The sequence below is a fragment of the Lycium barbarum genome, chromosome 8 (genome assembly GCF_019175385.1).
Source record: "Lycium barbarum isolate Lr01 chromosome 8, ASM1917538v2, whole genome shotgun sequence".
NCBI lineage: Eukaryota > Viridiplantae > Streptophyta > Magnoliopsida > Solanales > Solanaceae > Lycium > Lycium barbarum.
In genome coordinates this window covers 96,813,602-96,838,293 of record NC_083344.1, presented here as the reverse complement: position 1 = coordinate 96,838,293, position 24,692 = coordinate 96,813,602, and the positions used below count along the sequence as shown (strand labels likewise).

Sequence of the window (24,692 nt, the reverse complement as noted above, 5' to 3'; positions counted from 1 at the left end):
TCCCAACAAGTGGTATCAGAGCTAAAGGTTCAACGGGTTGAAGATAGGTTCAAGGCGACCAGTTCAAATCAAGCTGCAATCGCTTTCGCGATAATGAAGATTTTGTCCAAAGTACTACATGTGGAGATGAATTTCAACCATATTTTCAACATTCCTGCTGCTGCATATTTAAAAATAAAGAAAAATATTTTTAAATCAATTTTTAACTAATAATATTTTTAACCTTATTTTTAACCATGACAAGCAGCAGTGATGAAGATTATGAGAAGAAGGAAGATGAAAATTATTTGTCAAGAAAATCCAGGCCAAAAGGGGAGATTTGTTAGGGTTTTTTGCCCTGATTTTCTTACCAAATTTCAGGAAATTCAAAGTATTACCATAATTGTTTTTACTTTTCTTGAAAGAAAAATATAATTCTCTTCCATATTGGCTATTCCTTGTCTTGGAGGAAAAGTTTTGGACATCTACAAATTGAAGACCTCCTTTCCGCAACTAAAACACAATAGCATCCACAATGTAGTCATTAAAGAGTCTTATTTAGGGGGAGATAATTCTCTCAATAGGTTTTATGCTTTTTTATAATAGTTTTTCATATGTAGGTCAATTGACCAAACCCTATTAGGATATTATGTTTTTTTAGTATACTTTTCTTTGTCTCCTTATTTATCGTCATTCAAGGTTTGCAATTGATAGCTTCTTCATGACGCCCTGATTATTTCGATCCGAATAGTCCTATGCATATTCGTGTTTTCACTGGTACCCCAATAGGGATTTCTACACAAATTTTTGCATAGCGACCTCTCAATGTAAGTGATGTACATACGTCTGTCTTGACTAATCTCCCTATTTTTTCCTACCCTAGCAAGGACGGAATGATCACAAAATTCTGTATGGATCTCCGATAGTTTATCTAGATGGTTGACATTGTTTCTTTGGCTTCAGAAACGACGAAGTTGGGATACCATTTCTAAATAGACAAGAAGAATCCATTGACAAACCATGGACCTCCTTGCAGTGTTTTTTGCATGTTTTCTTCTTTTAGAAATTTATCTATGCAGTAAACCGATCGTAAGTCAATCAGTACAATCTCTTCTGTTCATCTATACAAAGTAGATAATTTTGACTTGAGGTAGCTAAGCATGCTACTACAATTTAGAATCCCATCATCTTCTTACAAAATTTGATCTACCTCCGGTCGATGGTCACGGGTCCGCTAAGTATGAATCAATTTCATCTTCCTTCCTTCAGAATAAAAGTCACGAAAACTTCCATCTGGCAATTCAATCCTCCCTGAAATTCTTTTACGCTAAATGCATTGATTGTGGTAGTTTGAATGCATTTTTCTTGGCTGGCTGCTTTAAGATCCTTTTAGATCATGAACTTTTATAGGATATAATATTGTATTCTAAGATGTAAAAGGAGGTAAGGTTCTTTGTCCTCGCCCAACTCATGCATCTTTGCTGTTTTTCCCCCAAAAGCTTTTTTTTTTTTTTTTTGTCTTCAGGCTTATCATGTATGCATGCTAAGTGGATTGTCAGCAACTGATAGTGCGTTTGAGTTGACTGGAGCTATCAAAGAGTTGTAAGAATCTCTGGTTAGATATATCTAATTTTACAATCCTTCTCATCAGAAGCGAACTAGAATTTTAAGAGAATGGGTCCATCATTGCTTTTAAATATATTTCTTTTGCCTTTTGGGTAATTAATAATTAATAATGAGGGAAAAAAATAATTAAAAATAATATAAAAAAGAAAGTCGTTTTTGCCTGTTAGGTAATTAGAACAAAAGAAAAAAAAAGATTTAGAAATAATATAAAAAGGGAAAGTTAAAGGCTGTTTTAGAAATAAAACAAAAAAAAAGGTGCAACAAGTCGGGTTTGATCACCCAACCTTAAAGTATTAAGCCCAACTCCTAACTCACTCCGCTCAGCCTAGTTTGATCATGTGTTCCTTCAGTTATTATTAGATATATTTTCAAAATTATACACATAATATATCGAGTTTACTCAAATGACTATGGGTTCATGTGACCCATTTTTTCAACTTAAATTCGCGTCTGCTTCTCATCCTTTTCTATGGTTGAAGTCATATTATGATACATTTGAAACACAATACAAACTAAGGGCTTTTGGTCCCTCTAATGAAGAAAATTAAACTTCCATGGCAAAGACCATGGGATCGTCTCCTGAAATATTGAGCTTTGCCTCACTTTTATTTATGAGTTTTCCTCTATACTATAATATTTCTTTGTGTTAAAGGAGTCCGGAACCAAAATGACACAAAAAAAGACCATTTGAACCAAAATACCCCAATAATAAAAAAAGGTTATCATAGTATCTTTAACGCAGTAAATTTACTGCATTAAAAGACTTAACTATAACGGCGGGGTTAAGTTCTTTACCGCCGTTAAAGGGGTCCCCCCCCCCCCCCCCACCCTTTTTTTTTTTTTACTTTTGGTTAAACTCCTCTTTCTTTACATTTTTTTACGTACTTTAGCCATAGATTAATCATGCTTTGGGACTCCGAAACTTCAATATTTTATATATATATATAACCCTACTTATTTTTGTGCGATTAATAAGGTAGGCACAATATATCAAGAATAAGCACAACTTCGGATTGTTGTTTTAGTGATTGAAAAGTGCTCGAACTCCATTTTTGTTTGAAGACTTGGTGTCATTAGCTTTAAGTTATAGCAATATGAAAATACTTAAACTTGTTCATTAATAACAAACCGAAGGTAGTAAAAATACAATCATCAAAGAAAGAAAAAACTTAACATACGTTCATCAATTCATGCCCTTGAGTTGATGAAAAACTAAACATACTAATAATCTTCAAATTAACAACATCATCATAAATTAAACATAAAACTAAAATCACAATATTCTTAATCATCATCAGAATAGAAGTCCTCAATATCATCCTCAGAACTATATTTTGGGTTTCTTAAGACATATCTTTTTTTTCTGTAGATGTTAATTCTCTACTTGTTGATGATGCTTGTTCTTCGGCAACTTTAGCATGTAAAATCTACAACGTCTTGCTATCATTCTGTTGTTCTCTTTTCTAATCCTTTGTACGGCAAGCTTGCAAGTTTCTGGACCTACTCAAGACATGTTTATTGAGTACCTTGTTAGAATTTGAGCGTTAAGATTTTCCAAGTCACGAATAAGACATTGTGATTCGGCGTACTGATATGCCCATTCGCGACGTAAACCACAATAATAGTCACGTGGATCTGAATATTTCAGCTCGCAAAAATCTTCATTACACTCTATTAAAAGTTGGGGCTTGAAATTGTCTAGCACGAATTCACTATTATCGGTTGAGGAATCACCGAAATAGTTGCTTTGATTTGAGTTGTCATCACCACTGCTATTCGAATCCTGTGGAAACAATACCGACCAATCTATATTTCTACTATTCGATATTGAATTTTAAGTAGATACTAAGTAGCAAAAGACTCTTTATGTAGGTATCAAACTCAATAGGTTGTGGGATCATGACTATGACCCCACCAACTTTATTTAATACAGTACAACTATTAATAATATCATGGGGAATCATCGTCATCGGACATCTCACAGTCTGAATCCCACTTGGATCTGAATCTGACGTAACTATGTTGACCATATTCTACCCTAAGGCAACATATTTTCATCCGATTGTTCTCTTCGTGAAAATGGTTAAGAGAAAAATTCAACACTTATGGAGTACCACGAGGCACTGACATAACACCTTTTTTTGGGCGTTTAATCCCTAATGACATCAAGTTTTGTTTCAATGTTGCAGCCTCCCTAACACACCAATTCCACTCATTTGTCTTCATAGTGTTGTAACGTTGATTGTATCTCTCGTTCGAGTTATTCGAGTATTCAAAATTTGCACCTGATAACGTCCAAATCCACTCCTCAAAGAGAAAGTGTACACGGTCGTATGCAATATAATTTACCCAACTATGAGTCGGGGTCGATCCCACAGGGAACAATATACTAGGCGATTAAGAAAGTAAGGAACTTTCACTTACCAAGCTAAGCCAAATGATAGATAATATTTTGGTTTTTGAGAAAATTATAACTAATGCGGAAATGTAAACTAACCTAGAAAGCAAGTAAAATGATCAATGGCCACAAGCATGGATACAAGAAACTCTTAAGTAACGATCCAATGTATTTTATGATTTTACAACTAAGAGCCAGTTTGTGTTGATACATAATGATTTCTAAAATCTCATTGAAAGTCTTCCAACCAAATCAATGAATTTCACTCTAAGCTTTTCCAAGCCTTAGAGTGTGATATTAGGCACAATCAATTTAACCTCAAGTAACTATCCTCTTCCGAGCTCAAGTTATTAGATGGGTTTAATGACCCAAATTCTTGTTAATTAATCTTTCCCAACCTAGATTTCCTCTTCCGAGCTCAATCAGAGTAAATGGGCGAGTCTTAGGGTTAGCTAATCCCTTAAGAAACATTAAATAACAAGATTAATTAAAACAACAAAGACCCACTTCAATAGCAATAAAGATCATTCAATACATAAGCATAACAAGAGGTTTCATCCAACTTTGCAAATTAATATTTTCATAAACAAGATTAAAGTTATGGAATAAAATTCTACACACTTAGATATACAATACAAAGCAAGGAATTGAAGAAATGAGTGAACGGTTAAGAAATTTCTTATCAAAACTTCAAATCTTCAATCCCCAAGTGTGGTGTAGGAACCCTAGTCTCCAAAACTTGTGTTAAATGGCCAAAGATAATGTTTTACAAACCCTAAAATAGTATTTATAACATTCAAAAACGGGAACAAATTGTGGACAAAAATGCCCTGCGTGCAGCACATGCTGCAGCAAGTGCTACTCGCAGATGCTGCATGCACAACATGCTGCAGCAAGTGCTGCTAGCATGTGCTGCCAGAAAGTACTGATTGTTCTATTTTTGCTCCATTTTGCTCCGTTATGCTCTCCAGGCATCTTATCCTACAAAACGATATAAATACACAAAAAGTAACAACAAAAGTGCTTGAAGAGTCACAAAAGCTTAAGGAATTAGCATCGAATATCCCGTAATTTCGCGGCACATAACATCCCCAACTTAAAGTCTTTGCTTGTCCTCAAGCAAAACAAAACTAAAATCTCAATGAGAATCCATCAATACAAGCTTAGGTAGTGCTACTATCATTCTCAAAGCACATTCTTCAACTAAGCACAACCCTCATGACTTTGGTTGGTACCAACAATTAGGCTACAACCATGTGAAACTTCAACCAAATAACTCCCTCATTTCAAAATACAATTTGAAGAATGCAATAGAAATTCAAAACAATCAAGCAACAACACTCAAGCCTCAATAAGTGACTCAAAACCACTAGCTTACTAGATGTGCCCAGTTGACTCAACTTGGAACTTTTCAACATTGCCAATCTATCTTAATTCATATGCCCTCGCAAGAAAGAAAGTCCCCAAATAACTATATTCACAACAAAAACAACACGGGGGACATAAACACAAAGTCACTCACACTCAACAAAGAAATTCTAGTGCTAACAAATATCACACCATAAGCTTGCCCTTATTTTCAATCATCACTAACTCAAGAACATTCGGTTGGAGATCACATAGGGACTTTTTAAGCTTATAATGTGGGCTTAGGGAAGGGTAGGATAAGTATTTGGGATACAAGTGACTACGCCCTCCTTGAACACTACACACTACCTTTTGTCCACTTTCCTCTTCATTTCAAAACATCACTCCTTCCTTTGCATACTTGTTTCCCCAATTATTCCAACTTCTTTTTGTGCAACCATTTTCTTGATTTCTATTTTTTTTTCACAAAGATACATTTTTTTTTTGCACAAAAAGGTTGCAACTTTTTGTATTTTTCAAATTTTCTTCATTTCTTTTGACTTTTCCACAACATCAATCTTCACCACTTCTCAAGCAACACTAACACCCCCAACTTAGGTTTTTGGCCTCAAATTCACAATTTAACGTTCAAGGAGGAAAAGGTTCAAAAGAGAGAATTTCGTCAAGAAGGGTAAAGGCTTGTAATATGGCAATCAAAGGAAATGTCATAGGCTCAAATGGGGTTACTAGTGATATTATTTATGCAATGGTAGGCTAGAAAGGCTAAAGAGGCTTTTTCAAAAATCACAAAGATAGCCCAAGGTCATCTCTCCAACCAACATAATCAAAATTAGCATTGAAAGACTAACCGGGCAAGTTCTAGTTGATAAAAGTAAGCACAAGAATTATTCAACAAACACTCACCACACATGGTATATGAACTAGTCAAGATGGAGCAATTTCACTTCCTAAGCAAGAACAACTAGAGCAATATCTCATAATCCAAAGTAAACCTAACTAGTAGGTAAAGAGTCACCAAATGAGCGAAAAAGTTGTCACAAAAGTCATTCATTCCTATGCACCTTGCTTTTTAACTTTCACAAAAAAACATTGGAGGGTCTTCGCATTTCAACATTTCACATGCAAGAGACTAACTCTATTAGTACAAAACAAGCCAAGAGATTCCATATTTTTCCTCAAAGGAGCACCTACACCTAAACTACAAGACTAATTAAAGAAGCTAAGAAAGAAAATAAAATAATAAAAGTGTCAAATCCACAACATGCCAACAAAACAAAATCTTCAAAAATTTGAGCAAGTTCCATTTGCAATAACGTCTATTCACAACCACACCAACAGTCACAAAACAAGCCCGGCAAGGGCACAAATCAAGCATAACCAAAATATAATGTGCTACCACATGCCACCCCCAACTACAAACATTGCAGTGTCCTCACTGCATATAATCAAAACAAAACATAAAATAGTTTGAGGGCAAATAAAAAAAATTTCTATCAGCTCGCAGGCATGACCTGCGGTTCGCAGGTGATGTCACCTGATTTTTTTTCTTTTACTGTCAGCACCTGCGAAATGCAGGCATGACCTACGAATCGCAGGTGATGTCACCTGAAAACTTTTTTCAGCAGCAACTACTGGTTTGGGGCTGCTCTAAAAACCCGACATGCTCAAAGCAACTTCAAAAATTCTAAAACTTTGTGGATTAGTCAAAAATAATCTTCTAAGCTATTCTAAAAAAGAAATTTCAAAAACGACTTAAAATTTTGAAAACGATGGGTTGCCTCCCACCAAGCGCTTAATTTAATGTCGCGACACGACTATTGCCAACTTTACCGCTTTTCTCGCCATTTGGAGCTTATGAATTAGGCACCCAACTTGGACTCAAGTTTGTGACCACGAGCGGTGGGGGTAGTAAGTAGATAAACAAGCCAAACGTTAATTTCTTCATTTTGCAATTCTTGGCTTTCAAATGAGGAATGTCATTTTGCCTTCTTACTCTTTCGAATTGCAAGATGTAAGGCACTTGTCTTTCTTCTTCACCATCCAACATGGATGTATGTGGCTCAATTCCCATATCACCATACAAATCCAATGTTGAAAAATGCTTAGAGTGAGACTTCAACCTCCCAATTTACAAATTTTTCCAGATTCTGACATTCTCATTTTCCCCCAAACTAGAGTCAACTTCCACCATTTTTCTCAAGACAACGGTTGACTCTAATTTCTTTTCTTCTTTGGCATCTCTAATGAAAATGGATTCGGTTGGAGGATGTTCAATTCTTGATTCCTCCTTTTCATGATTGGCCTCCAAAATGGGCATTCTCTTCTCATATTGAGCATTTGAGAATTCTTCTTGATTTTGTTCAAATGCCCATGGATGATTTTTGTCTTCAATCATCAAGGCATTTTGGATACTAGTTTTCAAGTACTCCTCCAAGGCTTTTTGATTTTCATTTCCTTCATCAAGTAGGCACTCCATCATGAGCTTGAACTCTCCATTTTGATCATTCTCAACTTCTTCCACTTTCATTCCCCTATCATTGTCACAACAAAAAGTAGAATCGTCATAGTGGGGGTTCGGGGAAGGGAAGGACACATAAGCACAGTTAGCCCAATGGCCATTTTGACCACCACATCTATCACATATGCTCCACTCATGGGTTTGAGATTGTGCGCACAATCCTCCTCGAGAGACTTTAAACAAGTTTGCCAAGAGTGAGGTCCTCCACAATAAGGACAAGGGTCATCAAAGTATGAACAACTACCATCCGACCTATTTTCATGGACTGATACCATTTTTTTTTATATAAAAATAAAATAAAGCAAAGAAACAACTACACAAATATTAACAAGTTTGGACCAAAGCAAGTTAGCTTATTTCCCAACTAACCCAAATATGCCAAATTGTTCCCCGGCAACGGCGCCAAAATTGATAACGTCCAAATCCATTCCTCAAAGAGAAAGTGTACACAGTCGTATGCAATATAATTTACCCAACTATGAGTCGGGGTTGATCCCACAGGGAACAATATATTAGGCGATTAATAAAGTAAGGAACTTTCACTTACCAAGCTAAGCCAAACGATAGCTAATATTTTGGTTTTTGAGAAAATTATTACTAATGCGGAAATGTAAACTAACCTAGAAAGCAAGTAAAATGATCAATGGCCACAAGCATGGATACAAGAAACTCTCAAGTAACGATCCAATGTCTTTTATGATTTTACAACTAAGAGCCGGTTTGTGTTGATACATAATGATTTCTAAAATCTCATTGAAAGTCTTCCAACCAAATCAATGAATTTCACTCTAAGCTTTTCCAAGCCTTAGAGTGTGATATTAGGCACAATCAATTTAACCTCAAGTAACTATCCTTTTCCAAGCTCAAGTTATTAGACGGGTTTAATGACCCAAATTCTTGTTAATTAATCTTTCCCAACCTAGATTTCCTCTTCCGAGCTCAATCAAAGTAAATGGACGAGTCTTAGGGTTAGCCAATCCCTTAAGAAACATTAAAGAACAAGATTAATTAAAACAACAAAGACCCTCTTCAATAGTAATAAATATCATTCAATACATAACCATAACAAGAGGTTTCATCCAACTTTGCAAATTAATATTTGCATAAACAAGATTAAAGTTATGGAATAAAATTCTACACACTTAGATATACAATACAAAGCAAGGAATTGAAGAAATGAGTGAACGGTTAAGAAATTTCTTATCAAAGCTTCAAATTTTCAATCCCCAAGTGTGGTATAGGAACCCTAGTCTCCAAAACTTGTGTTGAATGGCCAAAGATAATGTTTTACAAACCTTAAAAGAGTATTTATAACATTCCAAAGCGGGAACAAATTGTGGACAAAAATGCCCTGCGTGTAGCACATGCTGCAGCAAGTGCTACTCGCATGCACAACATGCTGCAGGAAGTGTTGCTAGCATGTGCTGGCAGAAAGTGCTGATTTTTCTATTTTTGCTCCGTTATGCTCTCCGGGCATCTTATCCTACAAAATGACATAAATACACAAAAAGTAACAGCAAAAGTGCTTGAAGAGTCACAAAAGCTTAAGGAATTAGCATCGGATATCCCGTAATTTCGCGAGCACATCAGCACCCAATTCCCATGTCCTACCCATTGCGTTGAATATGTCTCCTGGAGAGAACGTTGTAATACGACTAATACCTCCAAATTGGTTAAAAAATGACATAATAACTCAATTTTGTATGGTTGGTAGTTATTCGTCAATTACGTTATATAACACTCGCTAGCATCAAACGCAAATTTTAGATTCAAATTATGTCAGTTTTTCTGTATCACATCTCCGATTGACAACACAGCGCACAGATATAGCACAGTAATTTATTATGGTACGTCAGAATAACGCAGTAATTTACTGCGTTATAGATTAATAACGCAGTAATTTACTGCGTTATTCTGACATAACGCAGTAAATTACTGCGTTATGCAATTCCCTGGTGATTTGACTTGACGTAATGCTGCAAGACATACTAATTGCATGCCTGCGTTGATTGAATATTCAAAGGCATTCAAACCTATTAATATGGATTTTGTATGAAAGGAAAGCACAGTTTCTAAGTTTCATCCAATTTCTGTATTTTACACAAATTCTAAGTTTCATCCAACTTTTACATTTTGTACTCTTAAATTAGTCAAAAAATGGAAGATGTTTCAAAAATTAGGGTTTCTTTATTCTGGGATGGAGAAATTATATTCGAGGGAAATAATTTGCGTTATGATTCTCCCCCAAAATACCATGTTAAGTTTCCACTTAACTTAAAATTCTCAAAAATACTTCAAGCCTTGTATAATAGACTACAAGTGAGTATGGTGATTTTGATTTAAATATACTTGGAAGATATCCAATATCATTTACACCGCAAGGTGTAGTTAGTTATGGACAGTGGTACATTCAAGACGATGATTCTTTGACGGATTATTTGAAGGCACCTTACGATTATAGGGAATGCATAACTTTAAACGTCCTTGAAATGTACGTACAGAAGGTCCCCATTTATCGACTTGAAGTCATGGCTATAGCTCCTCGGGAACCCCGAAGTAGACCTCGTCGGGCAACCCCATCTAGAATTCAGGTTGAAGTTACTGAAGCGGAACCTACCCATGAACACAATTACCCTGACATGAGCACTTATGAAGGCATTTTGAGGAGTCAAATGCATCTGAAAAGTTTAAGTCAGCAATTTGATTGGCAGTGGTAAATATTCATTATTATTATGTGTACGTAGTAGCATATGTTTATTACTTGAATGCTACTAATGATGTTGATTATATTTTTTAGGGGTTATACATTACTCAAACAATTGCATTGATCAATTTATAAAGGTATAGGCTATATGAGGCTTAATTTCCTATTTTTTTCTATTTAATCATAACTAATCACTAGTTAACTTGGGAGTTCTTGAAAATGAATCTTGTCCATGTTTGGAGTCATCCAAAATGAATGTATTGAATGTTGTGTGAGTCTATTTCGAAGATTTATTAAGGATGACTCTACGATAAACCAGCTAATAAGTTGAAATTAACTTTCTGATGCTTTTAAAGTTCAAGATAAATGAATTTAGGTTTTTAAGTCTTTCATGGTTCTTTTAGAATTTTAGTTTTCCAAGTTCATTTGGTTGGTAGTTTAAGGCAGATTTAAAGCCGGTTTTAGTTTGGATGATTCAAGTGATTTGGTTATTGTTTTAGGAATTATTTGTGACATGGAAAAGCCTAAATCCTTTTCTTTCTTTAGCTCATAAGGGTGTTTTTAGAAGTTGCAATCGGTACCCTATATCCTATTTCGAAAGGACCTGAGTTCCTCCTGACCTTATGTTAATTAGAGAAGCATCTTATGATACATTACTTGGAGTCTACTATTTTCTTCTTTTATTTTTCTGTTTTGAACCCAATTTGGGGTTAAACATGAATGCTGGATGTCCTTGTATGCTAAAATCATAGCTCAAATCTGCTTTATTTAACGGGAAATTGTTGTAGCTTCTACCCCTGTTTTGCATAAATATTACTACATAACAACTTGATTTAGTTTCATGATTTGAAGACCTCATTTTATAGTGATCATGACCATGGGGGTTTAGTACACAGTTTCTTAGATATAGGTTAGAGTATTTGGTGTCTATCTGAAATTTATTTGATAGATTTGAAATTCTTTGTGACCCTTCTTTCACTTAAACGTTTAAGCGTCAAATAGTAGACGAAATGTCTGCTTGCTTATATTGGACAGCTTTTTTCTTACCTTAAATTTATGTCATTGGACTGTATATTTGCATATAATAGATAAGCTAATCATTTCTTTTATTCTTGAAGTCACGATTTTGTTTAAGGACCACCGAGTCAAATGCAAGGCGATATGCATATAATTCGATGTGTAAGAAGTGGGGTGCAAGAAGGCTAAAGTTGTTTAATGCAATTGATGACCCACTTAAGAGCAGAGATCAGATAAGAGCTGAGGCAATTAATAAAGTTCCAGATGGGATTTCACAGGATCAATGGATTTCTTATGTTGATTACTTCCTTAAAGAAAAAACAAGGGCATTTATTTAAATGCTTCAATTGGTATGTGTAGTTTTTATGGCTATTTGTTTGTATATCTTAACTTTTGAGTATCTTTTTGTAAGGAAATGTGCAAAAAAATGCTGAAATTTGGAAGACACAAACCATTTCACACATCAGTGGCTCCAAACCCAACTCCAGAAGAAGGGCTGAAATGGTGAAAGTTGTTGCTTCATTTTGGACTACTTTAATAAAATTAGAAACTGTTCCTAGTTAGTTAAGTTATTTTGACTTTCATTTTTCCATTTATAGATGACTCAAAGTGGACAACATCGTGGACGAGGTCAACTTTATCTTGCTACTCATAGGAATGAAGATGGATCATATGTTAATGGGGCAGCAAAAGAGATATGTGTAAGGTTTTATGTAATTAATCTTAGCTTTATGCATCCATTCTATAGGTACTTGAGTATTTAGTATCAAAAGATTCTTTTCAAGAAAAACTAGTCAACTGCTACTTGAGTTATTGGTATGTGTTGTGTTTAGGAAAAAATTGAGCAAGCCATGACTCAAAGCACCACAGATGAGTCTGAGATTTCGCCAAATGATGCCATTGGAAAAGTACTAGGAAAAGAGCATTCTGGACGGGTAAGGTGCTTGGGATTACGAGCCATTCCAAGCAGAGCATTTAAACAAACAAGACCCCGTTATAGTGATTTGAATGCTTCAAGTTACAATAATGGTTCATGTTCTTCTCAATGGCAAGAGAAGTACAATCAAATGTTCAATGCTCACAACAAAAGCCAAGACAACCTCAATTTTCTAATGAATGCTCACACTGAAATGATGAGCGCTTTCAGGATGTATATGATAAGGAAAGAAGGGAGAATACCTAAAGAATTTGCTGGGTTATTTTTCTCTGCTACTCCTCCTTCAACGGTAAGAAAAAATTAATAAATTTCTTGTTTAATTATATAACTATGTTCTATAATTATATATTTATTGTCATTGCCAGCTCTGCCTTCTAGTCTCTATGGAATCTTTAGTTTGTTTCTGCTTATTTCTTGTGAAAGTGAATGCACAGAAAATATGTGTTTGCTTTGTTCATGTGGAGAGATCCTTAAAAATGAACTGCATTTGCCTATGGATGAATTCCACAAAGATTGTTAACTTTGAAATGTACTCACTCACATCCTAAATTAATCTCAAACTATATTCTAGTACATACATTTTTACTAGTAAAATAAACAAGATAAAGAAGATTGTTAGCTTGGGATTTGGATATAGGGTAGGCGGTGACAGATTTAAGGTTCTTCCACGACGTATGCGATTCAGTCCGTATTCTCTTCGATCTCTGCTTATTCGACTTTCTTATTGTCATTGCTTTGGGCAATAGCTTTCAATTGAGTAGAATGCATACAATATCAATTCCTTATTTTCATTTTGGTCTTCTGATGTGTTTGATTTTATTATTAAAGAATTGAATTTAACAGTTCCGACAGTAAACTGTTTGATGCTACAAAGAATTGGGGATGTCCTTTGCCAGAGATAGCCTACCCACTACTTTCTCTTTTATGGTTAATAATGGGCTACATATTCCCCGGAGCATGTATCTTCGTTAAATGTCATATTCTATGTTGTTATTGTCCAAATCCATAACATTTAGCTGTAGTAGCAAGCACGATTGAAACAGAATTGAATTAGGTACTACTATGAAGTTCAAATAAATGCACGTCATATTCTTGTGTAGAGTAGATATCCTCATGTTTGAGAACAACAACCTTAGTGAATCTCTTTGTTAAAGAAATATGCTCCTGCATTTATGTTCATTTAGCTGCAGATGGTGGTTTATCGTTTGATGGTCTATGCTTGCAGGAAAATAAAATTAAGGCTATAAAGCAGCCATGTGATTCTACCCTCTTTGCCTTCCTCATTTTTTATGCACTGTGTTGATTGATTTGTTATTTTTTGTATTTCGAGTATTGATTTCATGGAATTGATGCAATTTTTTTGGTATATTAGATCGGTGTTTTATAGATTTCCTCTTAGTTTATTATTAAGGTGATGGAAAATTAATTGCAATGTGTATAAAGGATTGAGCATTAGGATGATGTCTAATGAAATGCAAAGGACTGATAAAGCTGACCTGTCACACCCCTACCAGGAGTATGACGGGCTCCGACTCGTAGGCCGAGAACCACCTGACTTATTTGTTACTTTGAACATTATAAACCATAAATCAAAGAACACCTGCATGCAGAAAAGGTTCAACATAGGAATATCCGATCATTCAGCACATATGTTCATATGCGGACCGACAAGATCGCCACAACATAACGTATATCCTAAAGCCGGCAAGGCTAACAGTAAAGTATCAAGAGTTCAAAATAAGGCCGACAGGGCCACCAATATATTATACAACAATATTAACTGGTGGAGCTATAAAAACATCTAACTGTACACACACGTTTACGAGCCTCTATATAGAAAACAAATAATCATAAGGACAATACCAAATAGACTACAGCTCCGAAGTAAGTGGAGTGCTCCTGAGAATTCGCTGATAGAACACCTAACGGGTTAGATCGGTCTCTCTGCATACATGCGGGCATGAGCGCAGAGTCCACAAGAAGGGATGTCAGTACGAATAATGTACTGAGTTTGTAAGGTATGAATAACAACATAATAAAGATATGAAAGGTAACATGGACTATGAAAGATAACTTGTACATTTGGATGCCTCATAAGGCGGTGTCATGCATGCTTAGCCTTTTTAAAATAAAACATTTTTATACATATGTATAGTACCATGCCCGACCATTAAGGCTCGGTGTCATATATATAGTATCAGGCCCGGCCATTAAGGCTCGGTTTCATATATATAGTATCATGACTGGCCATTAAGGCTCTGTATCATATATATAGTATCATGCCCGGCAATTAAGGCTCGGCGTTATCATCATTGGCCCGCGTCCGGGGCAATATCATAACATGCCCACTGCAGTGGTATGCACATCTACTTGCCATGCCCGGCCGACTATAGTGCGGCGCGGTGTGAGAAAATACATGCATATATATAAAGCATGCATGAGAGCCCAATCAAAAGCCACAACTATATCGGAGTGACATAAGGTCGGTAGCCTCCGATTATATTATGGATCAGTCATCATCATTTATCCCACCTTGAAGAGACAATTATTATAAGGTGAGATCAACAACAATGAATAAAATTGAGAAAGTCATGAAATAAGCTCAATAATCTCATAATAGCATTAAAATCATAAACTTTGGAATTTCTAGAATTAAGATCTTCATTATCATGTTCATCATAGAAAACATCTCATCTAAAGTATCATAAGAAGTTTTTAGGAATCATAAACTTCTAACTTTTAGAAGTAAGAGAGTTATCGAAACATATATGGAATCATAAAATAGGAATCATGCCTTTTGAGCAAAATCATAAGATGAGATCAATATCAACAAATATAATTAAAAATCTTGAAACCAGCTCAGTAATCTCATAATGACATCAAAACCATAACTTTGGAATCTCCAGAAATGGGATCATCATAATCCTCATCATGGTCCTTATAGAAAACATTCGTCTTTAGCATCATAAGGATTTTGAGAATCATGAACTGCTAGTGTTTTCAGAGTAAGGTATTATGAAAGGCGTGTATGCGTTCATAGGAAATGAATCATACCTTTAAAAGAAAGAGGAATAGCCTTAACATACCTTTTTGTCTCCTTAACTACTCAACGTTTATCCTTCCAAGTTCGTAAATCTACATGTAAACCATTCATATTATTATTAGGCACATCGTTATACGCTCGTCTTAAAACCTTAATTTAAATCCATTTAGAATATGCCGAAATTCGGACAACATCTCCCCTGTTTATATGGCTAGCCCGAAATCATAATATCAACAACCAATCAACAACAACAATACCATCATCATCAAGACTATTATCCATGCCAATATATTTCCTAAAACATCCCACACGATGTTTTCCAAATTTCTCAACTAACCAACTTGTGATACTACTATTTAATAACTTTATTTCCGTAAAGAAGCCGAAATTAATACCAATAAGGAGAGATTCATACCTTGTCCTTGTTATAACAATAATATCTCCAATATCCACCTTGAATCCAAGCCTAAATCCACAGCAAAACGATACTATAATCGTAACTATGCGTTACCCGAGCCTTGATTAGCTAAAAATCACTTCAAACCCTTACTTTTTATGACATATTTTCCCCTATATGTGTGCTGGACTATAGGATCTGTTTTTGGAGCTGAAAAATGGGGTCTTGACCCTTTTCTAGGTGGCTAAAGTCGGTGGCACTGTAGCAGTACTGTAGCAGTTACTGTAGAACGCCTATCTACAACACGCGTTTCTGCTTTGTCAGCCGAACCTATAACGTCCATAATTCTCTACTCCGATGTCCTATCGACGAGCGGCTTATTGCGTTGGAAACTAGACTTGACAATATTCATTGTAGGCTTTTAAAACACCTTAAAACTCCTCATATACCTAGAGATAAACCCCTCCAAAGTTGACCGAAAATTTTGTTCTTAATTCTGCCAACTTTTTCCAAATTTTGGACAAACTTATTTTCTTTGATTTGCTTAATCCCGAAATCTTCCAAAACTCCCCCTACATACTATTTATCATTTATTATACTTGATAATGGGCATGTTCTCATGTTTCAGGATTGTCCTTCCCGGTTACGACTTACGAGATCGCAATTCATCCTTTACTCCATTGTTACGTACTTCCCATGGCGTGTACCTTTCAAAAATTCATGGGACGTCTCCGATACTCCATTACAACGGTGAAGTATGTGGCATGCTCATGCTTTGAAAGTGCGGGGTGTAACATTCTCCCCCCTTCAAAAACATTCGTCCTCGAATGTTGAGGTAGAGTTTGCTCTGAGGTAGATGTCAATGTTCTTACCTGTATTTGTCGATATTTACTGTACTTACTTGCAGTCTTACTTGCTCATTTAAAACTAAACTTATCCGAATTATGCTGTTTTTTCTTCTTCTTTTGTAGCCAAAATTTATGCATCCCTTTTCTTATTATCTATCTATTTACTAACTCTTCATGCTTTATCGTTCTCATTATTTCTTCAGCCTCCGTCGTTTACATTCTTATATGCTCTTTTATCCAGTACTTACCATATACTTTTATCAAATTTTGATCCCATCTTCTTTTTATTTATAAATTCTTGTTCTCTTCGATTTCCACGTACCTTTTTTACGTTTTACAGATGTCCCAGGCCTTTGTCTTCTTGGAGTTTACTTATTCTCCTTCTTCCTCCCTTAAAGATAAATTCAAGCTCGTCACATTTTAGCTTTTTTTTTTTTTTGCTTTCTATAGCAGTCGAATTAATCTTTGCGGTACTTTATCTTCCAACTAGTTTAACATTGAAATGTCTCGCTTAATTTCTGTTTCCTTCAATTGGACTTCTGGCACTTGGCTAACTAACAATAATTTTTGTACTTATATTAAGAATGTCTTAAATCTTTTCTTTAATGATTCCTTTCCTTCAATTTATTCTTAAAGTTTCTGATCCTTAGTTCAGCTAATAAATTAGGGGTGAATTCAGAAGTTTGTCGAAAAATAACAAAGATTCCTAGTCATGCAGCGAATTCGAATCGTTTCATTCTTTCTTTTGTCTATAACCTTCATTCGTTCCTTTTCCAATAAGATCCATCATGTTGCTTGTTCCACGAGGTTTCATTGTCACCCGATAGTTCTAATCAAACGCAATATCCTTTAATCATTTTCTTTGGGGTTTTCCTTCTACTTTTAACCTTTGCCCGACTCTCACTTGATAAGTCTTTTCCATAGTTTGACGCACTTATCTATCATTTTGGTTTATTAATCAAGCGGATCTCTTGATTATTTAAATGTCCATCTCCTTTATTTATATCCTTGAATCCTTTTCTTGAGATCTTTTCTTCGTCTACTTCCATGACTTCACCTTCCATTGACTTAGTTCCTCCTGTTTCGCAGCCCTTTATTTCTCTACTAGTGGACAACTTTCTTATTCGGCTGTGACACTTTTCCTTGCTTGCTTCTCTAGTGCTACTTTAGATTATCCCTCTTAATACTAATCGATTTTGCATACATATCATCTCATCTCCTTGTCAATTTTTTGGTCGAACTCCTTAATTCCTTGTATCGTCATCATAGTTCCACCTATGGTAGCGCCCAGATGGTTTGTCATAGCATTTCCTTGCTAATGGCTTATTATTCTCATTAATTGTTCTACTTCAGATCACTCATCCAATGTGTCAAAAATACCATAGCCAAGGGATTTATAGTCAAATGGAACTCAATTCAACCCATACAACAACCTCAGTGCCACCCCTTATATACTTGTATACAACATTTTCTTATCATCACTGTTATCCCTCATAACAAAATTATACTCACAACATACTAATAATTATATCTCAAGTTAATTTACTATTCAAAATATCTTCAAATCCATGGTTAAATCTTTCCTCCAATTTCCTCTCCTCCAATCTTAACATCATTACAAAATAACTCATAAGCATGAGACTAAAATAAAATCTTACTTAATCACGACTTCCTTTCAATACGAGTATGCTTCCCTATTTAAGTCCTTGGCTCTCCTATATCAGCGGCTAATTGAGACTTAACTAGCTTCCATTCTTCTTATTTATTGTCGTCCCCGCACCATTTTACTAGCCATTTCATCGGGACGATTATTTATATGGTCCTATGACATATTCTCTCGCAATTTAATTAAACAGTGACTTATGATTTCACGATGCGGGAGTTATTTTCTAGTCTCAGGCAGTGTTGTTGTCGTGCTATCCATAGGCATAGTGTCTTTCTTTCTTTTAACGATCATTGAAATTCCTATAAATATTCCTCTTTTAAAACACTCATCTCTTCCAGCGCTATGATTCCTCTTTACTAATCCCTGACACTTATCCTTGGTCACTTGTAGGCTTTCTCACTTTGTCTGTTACCTTTTTGGGGCACGTTTGCTGCATATTTAATTGTAACCAAAAATTTCTCTGGTACGAGCGATTCGAATCATAGCCCAGAACACAACGTATTGCATTGACAAAACTTATTTCCTTCATTTGCTAAACCTTCATTATCTTGTCATGCCTCATTTCCCATGTTTGTCTCATAATATACTTGCATTTAGTCCATTTCCACTTTTCTTTAGCACATCCTTGCTATATTAGTTCATCTCAAATTTTGACTCATTCAACCCAGTACATTTCCTTCTTCTGTATTTGGGAATATTCTAATTCGTCTAAGAATGTTCTCATATACCAGTAACATTCGAGTATTGAGCGTCTTTGGTAATCATTTGGCCGACCCTAGCGATCCTTCAACTCCTTTAGTCCATATAATGCCGGAGTTACTTTCATCGCATGGTTTGAGTTTTTTTTTTTTTTTTTGGTCTAACTTGATTCTTGTATCAATTCAAACGTCCACACACATTGGACACAACTCAAACCACTTCCTTCTTTCATGCCTAATAGTTCCCTAAGTTAATGAATCAGTGGTGACACCGGAATTCGTTAGGCTCCTTATAGAATGCCCGAATATACCATGCTCCTTCAGCCGCAATTTTCCTTCATAGCTATCATTTCACCAGTACCCTTGAGATTCCTCTTACCCTTGGTCTCCAATTCCGAGTTGGGTTTATACCATACCAGTAAAAGTCGATACTCTCTCTCACTAATTCTCACGATTCGTCCTTTCCTTAATTTAGCTCATGGTGTCCCATAGTCTCTCTTAACTAATTGTTTGTATCATAATCATGCGTCATAATCCTTCTAATGTCCCGCTGATTCTTGTTCTCATTATGAAATTTTAGTAAAAGACACCCTTTTCTTTCTTCCTTCGTTTATTTCTTATTCCCTTTACGATACCATAGCTTGCTCGTATGTATGTCTATTCCTCATATTCGTCCTGTTTCCTTTGTAATCGTATATCTATTCCAAGTCGACTGTCTTATGCCATCACTGTCTACCTTTGGCCAACCTTACTAATTTATTAAGATTCCTCTTATCGTCGCCAATCACATAACTTCCTTTAATCAATTTCTAACCGCACTTTCTCATACTTCTGTCCTAAAGGTCCTTCTTGATTTCCTTTGCTCTTAAAGTGCTCTTTCCCATTTTCCACTTAATAATATCTACCTGGAAGTTTGCAGAACATTCCACTATAAATACAAACCCATCTTGATCTCGTATATATATATACTTCTAGGGTGAAACTTTCCCGTACTATTTAACTTCCTTTTCCATATCAATATCTCTTTGTTATCTCTTACTAACCAATCTAATCTATAAATCGTAATAATGTATTTGAGTTCCTAATGTCAACTTTCTTTATGTTTTCAATGGGTCCTAATCCTCCGAAATCTCGGATGCAACTCATCCCAGATTCTTAACTACTAATCATTTTTCCCTCCAGGGTTCCTCCTTTAAATTAAATTAAAATCACTCTAAATCTTCTCTTTGAAAGCATCGCATAGTTGTTCCTTCAATCATGACTTACAAAACGGCTGATGGTCACATTTTCCCTTTACTCTTTCTCTATAAACATGCAAACAATTCAATTTGTAAATATTTCGGCAGAGTTTCCTCTATAATTCTTACTACCTCATTCCTGCACACAGCCTAGAAAACACATCCAATTCCCCATAGAGCAATCACAAATACCCATAATATCTTGCTCAAGTTCTTATATCAACGTCTATCCATATTAATAAAACAGGAAACATACCTTTCGAATGAACAACTTCAATTCTCAACAATTACCTCGTAGCGGCATAATCAACTGCTTATCCATGATCAAAACATTTGGGATTAGAATCAGGGACATCATATCCTATGATTTAGCTCTGTGGCACGATCAAAGATAAGAAATAAAGGTCAATGGTTCCTAAATGCCTTGTAGCCTCTTGTTTATAAGTGTGGCGCGCTTCACACCCATAAACAAGACTCTACTGGACACGGCTCGTAGACATTCCCTAGGATGAACTGCTCTGATACCACTTTGTCACACCCCTACCAGGAGTATGACGGGCTCCGACTCGTAGGCCGGGAACCACCTGACTTATCCGTTACTTTGAACATGATAAACCATCACTCAAAGAACACCTGCACGCAAAAAAGGCCCAACATAGGAATATCCGATCATTCAGCACATATGTTCATATGAGGACCGACAAAGTCGCCACAACATAACGTGTATCCTAAAGTCGGCAAGGTTAACTGTAAAGTATCAAGAATTCAAAATAAGGCCGACAAGGCCACCAATATATTATACAACAATATGAACTGGTGGAGCTATAAAACATCTAACTGTACATACACGTCTACGAGCCTCTACATAGAAAACAAATAATCATAAGGACAATACCAAATAGACTACAACTCCGAATTAAGTGGAGTGCTCCTGAGAATTCGCTGATAGATAACCAAACGGGTTAGATCCGTCTCTCTGCCTACCTGCGGGCATGAGCGCAACGTCCACAAGAAGGGACGTCAGTACGAATAATGTACTGAGTTTGTAAGGCATGAATAACAATATAATATAGATATGAAAGGTAACATGGAATATGAGAGATAACCTGTACATCTGGATGCCTCATAAGGCGGTGTCCTGCATGCTTAGCCTTTTAAAAAAACATTTTTATACATATGTATAGTACCATGCCCGACCATTAAGGCTCGGTGTCATATATATAGTATCATGCCCGGCCATTAAAGCTTGGTGTCATATATATAGTATCATGCCCGACCATTAAGGCTCGGCGTTATCATTATTGGGCAGCGTCCGGGCCTCCCGCGTCCGGGGCAAAATCATAACATGCCCACTGCAGTGGTATGCACATCTACGTGTCATGCCTGGCCGACTATAGCGCGGCGCGGTGTGAGAAAATACATACATATATATAAAACATGCATGAGAGCCCAATCAAAAGCCACAACTATATCAGAGTGACGTAAGGTCGGTAGCCTCCGATTATATTATGGATCAGTCATCATCATTTATCCCATCTTGAAGGAATAATTATTATAAGGTGAGATCAACAACAATGAATAAAAATGAGAAAGTCATGAAATAAGCTCAATAATCTCATAATAACATTAAAATCATAAACTTTGGAATTTCTAGAATTAAGATCTTCATTATCATGTTCATCATAGAAAACATCTCATCTTAAGTATCATAAGAAGTTTTTAGGAATCATAAACTTCTAACTTTTAGAAGTAAGAGAGTTATCGAAACATATATGGAATCATAAAATAGGAATCATGCCTTTTGAGCAAAATCATAAGATGAGATCAATATCAACAAATATAATCAAAATCTTGAAACCAGCTCAGTAATCTCATAATGACATTAAAACCATAACTTTGGAATCTCCAGAAATGGGATCATCATAATCCTCATCATGGTCCTTATAGAAAACATTCGTGTTTAGCATCATAAGGATTTTGAGAATCATGAACTGCTAGTGTTTTCAAAAGTAAGGTATTATGAAAGGCGTGTATGCGTTCATAGGAAATGAATCATGCCTTTAAAAGAAAGAGGAATAGCCTTAACATACCTTTTTGTCTCCTTAACTACTCAACGTTTATCCTTCCAAATTCGTAAATCTACATGTAAACTATTCATATTATTATTAGGCACATCGTTATACACTCGTCTAAAACCCTTAATTTAAATCCATTTAGAATATGCCGTAATTCGGACAGCATCTCCCCTGTTTATATGCCTAGCCCGAAATCATAATATCAACAACCAATCAACAACAACAATGCCATAATCATCAATACCATTATCCATGCTAATATATTTCCTAAAACATCCCACACGATGTTTTCCAAATTTCTCAACTAGCCAACTTGTGATACTACTATTTAATAACTTTATTTTCGCAAAGAAGCCAAAATTAATACCAATAAGGAGAGATTCATACCTTGTCCTTGTTCGAACAATAATATCTCCAATATCCACCTTGAATCCAAGCCAAAATCCACAGCAAAACGATACTATAATCGTAACTATGCGTTACGAGCCTTGATTAGCCAAAAATCACTTCAAACCCTCACTTTTTATGACATATTTGCCCCTATATGTGTGCTGGGCTATAGGATCTGTTTTTGGAGCTGAAAATGGGGTCTTGACCCTTTTCTAGGTGGCTAAAGTCGGTGGCACTGTAGCAGTACTGTAGCACGCGTTTCTGCTTTGTCAGCCGAACTTAGAACTTCTATAATTCTCTACTCCGGTGTCCTATCGATGAGCGGTTTATTGCGTTGGAAACTAGACTCGATGAAATTAATTTTAGGCTTTTAAAACACCTTAAAAATCCTCATATACCTAGGGATATACCCCTCCAAATTTGACCCAAAAGTTTGTCCTTAATTCTGTTTCAAATTTTCGACAAACTTATTTTCTTTGATTTGCTTGGTCCGGAAATCTTCCAAAACTCCCCCTACATACTATTTATCATTTATTATACTTGATAATGGTCATGTTCTCATGTTTCAAGGTTGTCCTTCCCGGTTACGACCTACAAGATCGCAATTCATCCTTTACTCTATTGTTACGTACTTCCCATGGCTTGTACCTTTCAAAACTTCATGGGACGTCTCCGATACTCCATTACAATGGTGAAGTACGTGGAATGCTCATGCTTTAAAGTGCGGGGTGTAACATGACCTCTACTAGTTTTTAGTGGATGTGATTGGTTGATTTATTGATTGATTGAGTAGTAGTTTTATCAATAACTGAGTTGTTGAACTTTCAGATATTGATAACTGAATGGATGGCCTTTGAATCTAGGTGATGTAAAGTGGTAACTGAGTGTATATAGGTCTCATATGAAGATTATTGTTTTTCAAGGAAATGGTGATTGTTTGCTAGAATGAAATGTATATCTTTTTAAGCTATTGATTCAAACAAAAGTAGCATGAACAATGATGTCTCTGATTACGAGGATCTGATCATTAGTTGTGGTCCTTTCGATTAATTTTATTTTATTTTAAATTCTTTTTTGTAGCCTAAATATTTTTTTGTAGGCAAGTGATGCAGCTAGTGGACACGTTTCACCCACGGACATAAGAAGATCATGTGGTGGCAGTAATCCTAATGACAACCAATGAAGTTCCGTGCAATTGTATTAGAAAATTAAGTATGGTAGTTGATTGAATGGACGTAGTCGATCCTTTATGATTAATGGTTTGAGTGGATGTGTTTAATGCTAGTTTTTTTGACTAATGATAATACTGATGTTGGAGTAGATGTATTTAAAGTTAGGTTTTGAGACTAATGATAATACTTGCTTTATGTTAATGTCAATATGGCTTAATAATACATTGATGTTACTTGATTTTAGTAAATAACTCGAATAACAAATTGATGCTTCATTATATTAATACATTAGAAATATCAGATCAATCAGTTTTGGTGTAATAATTGCCCCCCAAAAAAAGGTATCAGAAGAGAATAGCTGCCAATATCTAGCCGGTAAAATGTACTCAAATTTATAGAGGTCGTAACTCCCGCTAAATAATTAAATTGCGGGGTTTTTAAACCCCAGAATATTTTTTAATAAAAAAATTAAATAGTCAATTTTACTAATTGAGGAGGTCAGAACCGCCGCTAAATACATCACACAACCGCCGTAATTGGGTAGCACCGGTCGGGAAAACAACCTCCGCAAAGTGTTTGCGGCTAATAGAATTGGGGGGGTTTTGTGGACCGCAATTA

The 24,692-nt window shown here is 35.6% G+C and overlaps 1 protein-coding gene across 1 annotated transcript; it reads left to right on the top strand.

The window, feature by feature from the left end:
* The first annotated feature begins 11,768 nt into the window (after positions 1–11,768).
* On the top strand, positions 11,769–24,085 carry LOC132607988 (uncharacterized). The gene is made up of 4 exons (XM_060322072.1): positions 11,769–11,936; positions 12,210–12,323; positions 12,444–12,836; positions 24,002–24,085. Exons 1-4 carry the CDS (start codon positions 11,769–11,771, stop codon positions 24,083–24,085), a joined length of 759 nt encoding a protein of 252 aa, XP_060178055.1.
* Positions 24,086–24,692: the final 607 nt, after the last annotated feature.